Source organism: Danio rerio, chromosome 5 (assembly GCF_052040795.2).
Source record: "Danio rerio strain M-AB ecotype USA chromosome 5, GRCz13ab, whole genome shotgun sequence".
Classification (NCBI taxonomy): Eukaryota; Metazoa; Chordata; class Actinopteri; order Cypriniformes; family Danionidae; genus Danio; species Danio rerio.
The window spans coordinates 29,028,935-29,034,934 of NC_141025.1; the positions used below are offsets into that span (position 1 = coordinate 29,028,935).

At 35.1% G+C, this 6,000-nt stretch overlaps 1 protein-coding gene across 2 annotated transcripts in view; it reads right to left on the bottom strand.

Moving 5' to 3' along the window:
- The window catches only part of ppp3cca (protein phosphatase 3, catalytic subunit, gamma isozyme, a), a 71,502-nt gene extending 68,495 nt beyond the window's left edge, over positions 1-3,007 (bottom strand). The window contains exon 1 of one of the 2 annotated variants that reach the window (XM_087252082.1): positions 2,253-3,007. In XM_087252082.1, the coding sequence (XP_087108208.1) occupies positions 2,253-2,307 (55 nt within the window). In that variant the 5' untranslated portion in view covers positions 2,308-3,007. The remainder of the gene's footprint in view (positions 1-2,252) is intronic. The other variant, NM_001166628.1, reaches the window with a different exon arrangement.
- Positions 3,008-6,000: the final 2,993 nt, after the last annotated feature.

Here is a 6,000-nt window from a genome sequence, read left to right on the forward strand (position 1 = left end):
TGTGCTATAAGTGTTAGTCAATTTTTTTTTAGGCTATTTATTTTTCACAATAAATTTTTTTTTTTCAATTAAAAAGAGTAAAAACAAAAGCCAGACATGCAACACAAAGGTGAAAAACAGAAACTCAAGAAACAACATTTCAGCTTTTTTGACACTATTATGTATTATCTGGTGTAGATCAGCCCAAAGAAAGTGTACAGTTCTAATAGCAAACAAAGGGACATGTGTCGTAATTTGGTCAGATTTACCTCATTTGACCTTACTAACCTGGTTACCTCATCTAAATGAAGAGTAAATAAATTGTCTTATTTAAGTTATAATATTTTACAATAATGCCCTTTACAAGATTTTCAAGAAACAGATCAAACCAAAGGCCATGTAAATCAGTTCCAAATTAAATAGTGTTCAGTGGAGTTTCAGTGTAACTAACCCATTATAACTTTAAACGCTAGAAACAGGATTTTTTCACTAAAATAAGAAGCTGATTTCTTTGAGTTACAGAACCAGAGCCTGTTCTGCAAGTTTTCAAAACACCCCAAAAAAACAGTGGCAAACCTCTGGAAACATGCATTGTGAAAAAGATGCAGTTTTGCACTGATTACTGTTCTACGCTACCTCATTTCCACTAACACATAATTAAAAAGTAAAGTAATAAATCAGGTAATTAAATTAAACTTTAATAAATAAATAAAAATACATTAATTAGCATAATTAAATTAGACTTAGAGGTTTGTGTCTTCACAACCCCTTTAGAAACCACCATTTCATCTGAATTCACAAGCTTTTTTTTTTTTTTTACTAGAAAAGTTCTCAAGACTGATCCAAGCAGGTAATGTGAAGCATGTGTTTCAATTTACTCCATATTATTTATACCACAAATAATGATAAGCCCCTGTTAAGACTGCAGCACATTGCTAGATTTTAACATTGTGTTTGTTCTATTCAAGATAAAAATAAAATAAATAATCACAGATAACCACAAACACAAAGCAATGATTGTGATTTCATCCACCCAGTGTGGAGAAAGAAGTATTCATATTTTACATGCATAAGTCAGAAACAAGGGTCACACCCACCTACACAGTTACAAACATGGCAGATTTCCAAGACAACCACAGCTTTATTCAGACACCGTTTTCAGCTACCATGAATACTAAAACCTGCAATGAGCAATTTTGATTAGTAGTTTAAAAGCAATCACATACTCTGCAAATGCCTTATTTTAGGCTTTTGGGGAGGTGATTGTGCAAGTACAGAGCTTCTAAGAGCTTCATTAAAGCCAATTCCAGATTGTTGAAAAAAAACAAAACCATAAAATGAATAGATTTGATGAGTACATTTATAGGGGGTGTTCTTCGTTACCGTTTTTGTCTGGTTGTCTAGAGTAAATATCTAAACACATTAATTAAACGTTAAAATACATTTATTAGGAAGGCAAAATTACATTAAATTAGCCGTCTTGTTTTCTGTAAAACTGATCAAAGTGAAGCAAGTATGTGATTGAAATAGACAAATATCCACCAATGGCCTCAAAACAATATTTTTAATTTAATTTGAAGTAATTTTCCTATACTCTTGAAAGATATATGAGCTTTATGTAGGTGTAAACACTCATTTTGTTTAATTTCTCAAAAACACAGGATAAAATTCTCTCAGATCATATCTTAAATTACACACATTTTGATTAAGAATGTTTATGTTGCAATATATATATATATATATATATATATATATATATATATATATATATATATATATATATATATATATATAGTTTTTTTGTTGTTGTTTTTTTGCAGGCATCCAACATTTAATGGCTATGTAGGCTTTCTACTCTAAGTTAAGACCTTAAATAGAGAGAGGACGAATTAAGACTTTTAAGACCTGCAAAAAATCCTAAGGTAGACATAAATAATACCCTGCTTTGTGTTTAAATGGAGCATGAGAAATGCAACAATTTGCTGCCACCTTAGAAACATGTCAACATAAAAGATTGCAAAAAAAAAAAAAAAAAAAAAAAACTCTGGCATAGTTGCATTAACTGCTTGAAAATTGGGCAATCTAGATGCCATAATGACAAATGACAAGTAACGTTAAAGCAATGAACACACACAGGAGCAGCTGTCAAGGAATGATTCAGAGGAATCAAATAATTAGCGAACCAAACGATTCACCAAAATACCAAAGTCTGAATCCGTTAGATTCGAGCGTCTAGAGCCCGTTCACAGAACACAAACTGAGATTGAACTTACTTTTAATGATTCGCTCGGTGGTCGACAGCTTTTCTTTCGGCTCTTTCGTCGACATCTTCTCAGAGTTCAGTCAGGATTTATTAGCCAGCAAACGAGTAAAGATATCCTCCGTGTTTGCTGCTGCCAGTCAGAGCGAGGAGAGAGATCGCGAAGTGGCCAGCGACTCAGAAGAGTCCGAAAAACTGCTCAAAATTCACACCGACGAACCAGTTTAACACGCTAACACGGCTAATTTAGTCAACACTGAACAACAGTTGGCCACACGGGTCACAGGGCAGCATAATAACATCGCCAGCAGACACCGACTCGATCGCTTTCCCCCTTCGCTGGCTGACAGAAACACTATCACCGTCGTGCGCGGACAAACTAGTAGAATCGAGCCCGGTGTTTCCCTGCTGACATTAAACTGTCTATAAGCTGCAAACCGTCCTCGATGAGATAGCTTGGGCTCGAAGCAACGGGAGCCACCGACACAAGATGATTAGGGTTTGGTGCGCAATCTTGAACGTTAATCCGATTTTCCACTTTTCGGAGTCAGAACGTCAACTCGCCAGTTTAGCCACAGATTCGTGAGTCAGTTCGGCATAATAATAATAACGTGCCGAACCGCGCCGAATTGTCTTAATAAACATATGTCCTGTCGTCTGACAACAGCGATTGCGCGATCTACCCGCCCACTCGAGCTAACCATATGGCTAGCAGTAACTTCCAATCACACTCTCGTTCCCAGCTCCTCAGATTAAACGCTAATCTCTAAACCTCAAACGGATTTCCTGCAATATGGCGGAGCTGTGGCTCGCGACGCGATGGCGTAGGCCTGACGTCGCACGTACAACTTGACACGTGCAAAGCAGATGGTTAAATGGGTCGTGATGGAGGTCCCGCAAAACTTGAAAGAGTTCCGGAGGTCCCTCGGAGATCTTCGTGGCGAAGAAGGAAGCAGAAAAAAAACTTCAGAGATAAAGCAACCCAGTTAATGTGACAATGTACACTGAAAGTCATAATGTAGGCCTGTGGTAAAATGGAGACACTTTAGGACACAGTTGATATTTTTTTTAGTTAAAGATTCTTACTGGTCACCAGATCATAACTTAACATATTGACCGACAGATCATCACATTTGTGCCGCAAACTTCAGGACTTAGATGACAAATGATCAAACAAACATATGAATGGGTTTGAGATTCACTTAATGTCGAAGGTCATCTAAAGGGGTTTCTGCAGTGATTACAAGATTTTGCGTGAAATGAAGGGGGTTTCAAACTACTTCATGAATGTGTTACTTTTATTTTATTGTAACTTTTATTGTATTGTATGCATGGTAAGTGTTGATCTTAGGTAAGACATCATGTTTACTTTTATTTACAAAAAAAGAAAACATGTCCACATAATATATTAACTATTTATATTAATATTCATTTACCTTCAGCTTATTTATCTGGTGTTGCCACAGTGGAATAAACCGCCAACTATTCCAGCATATGTTTTATGCGCGCACCGGATGCCCTTCCAGCCACAACCTATTACTGGGAAACGCTCACTCATACACTGTGGACAATTAAGTTTATTCAATTCACTATTAATCACGCATGTCTTCTAACTGTGGGGGAAACCGGAGCACAAACCCATGCGAACACGAGGAGAACATGCAAACTCCATACAGAAATGCGAACTAGGAACTAGCAACCTTCATAGCTACCTACTGAGCCACTGTGCCACCCTTGTATTAATATAATGAGAAAAAAACATCTGAAATTGCTTTCTTTGTCATATTAATACTTTCTAAAATGTGGAAACATGTTACTTTTGGGTATAGTAAACGAAAGATGACAGCATAAGTAAATAAAGCAAAAAAGTAAGAATGTAAAAAAATACATTTTTAATGAAGTAATATTTATGAAATTTCATAATATTTGTTGAAGCATGTTAATCAAGTAGTGTAATGCTAACTTAAATACTTGTACTAAATATGTGCAGCCAAAATATTAACATTCAGCATTTCATTTTATATTAAATTTAATCATTTGATTCTACTTTCTATAACTTATCAGATATTAAGGTTAATAATTTTAGCTTTAATTCTTATTTTTGCCAAACATCTAAAACAAACAAAAAAAAATGTTAAGTCTTAGATATGCCAGTCTGATCTCATGAAGAAACCTAATATTTTACATTTTGTAAGTTTAGTGGCTAATTCGTATACAAATTAATACTACTTCAGTCGTATAAAAATGTACAATTTTAAAAAGGAGGCTTGGCACCCAACCCCACCCCTTAACCCAACCATCATTGGGGGATAAGCTAATGGTACGAACAAGATCACAAATACAAATTCATATGAATTAGCCCAAATCAAAAAGTTACGAATTGCAGTGAGATTGTGTTGTATATGCGATTGACCTTTTATTGAAATCCAACTAACATAATGGCATTGTAAAAGCAAAACATTTCTCAGGCAGCATAAATAATTTAATAAAAATACGAATTGTCTTCGTTCATTATCAGCATTCCAGATGTGGGGATTCCCAATATGTGATCATTTAAAAGTGTTAAAGGTTTTGAAATGATTGGTGCAATTTCCTCAAAAAACTAACAAGCTTTACCTTAATTTTTAATAATGTTAGCAACTGTAAATTATGAATTTGGCATATGTAGGATGCCAAAATTAAAAGTCCAAAACAAGACCGTACACCACCCTGCTTTTAATGCCAACCGCAGATGTCTTTGGCTAACAGCCATCATAAGAGCTGAATGGAGCGAGGACCTAATTAAAATTAATTTACTAATTAATTAAGTTCACGCTATCATTCACATTACTGGTTTTTGATTGCAGCAATGATTTTAGCAAAAACAGTTAAATATGGTGAATAAAACTGCGAACAATGAATGCTTAGAATGAAATGTAAAAATGTAAGATCACATACCATGCCGTACAGGTGCTGTTCACTGTCAGAATGCAGTTGTTTTGCTTGTTGATGATTAACCTTGTACAGTTCCGTCTTTTTTCCTTGTCTTTGGCTAGGCAGAACCTCGGTTTTTAGCACTACAAAGTTTTCAATCTGGTAATCATGGAACATTATTTCTTGCACATGACCACACAGAACAAAATTGTAGGCATCCAAAGACGTGCAGGCTTTTAACTTCTCTCTTGTAAAATCACTTAGAGTTTCAATGAGATAGTTGTATATTTGGGGCTGGATGCTTGGTCATTTCTTCTTATCCAATATTCATGGGTGCTACCACAAATGGACCTATCAGATGAACGCAGCTCACTTTAACAATAATTTTGCTGAATAACTGTCACTGGGTGACAAGCAGTTATAATACGCTGCAAGCATTATGTAAATAATATATGTAATTATGTAATAGATATAACTTATATCTCTAATACAACAACAAACTCTGTACCGCATTGGATATCATTCTCTCACTGTTCATGCTAGCATTCCCGTTTTTTTTCTGCAACCTCGCCGCACGCGCATCCTGAATGTTTGCAAACTGTTAATTTGTCTATAGATTGGCTTCAAAATGGGGTGCAAAAAAAAAAAAATCAATGAGGGTAAAACAATAAACGAAATAAAGCATTTAGGAGTGCATTGGATAGTTCACCCAAAAATAAACATTTGCTTGCTATTTACTCACCCTCAAGTAGTTCCAAACATTTACAAAGTTTGTTTTTTCCTGTTAAACACACAAAAAATACATGTTAAATAATGTTAGATACCGTTAACTATTAACTTCCATAGTA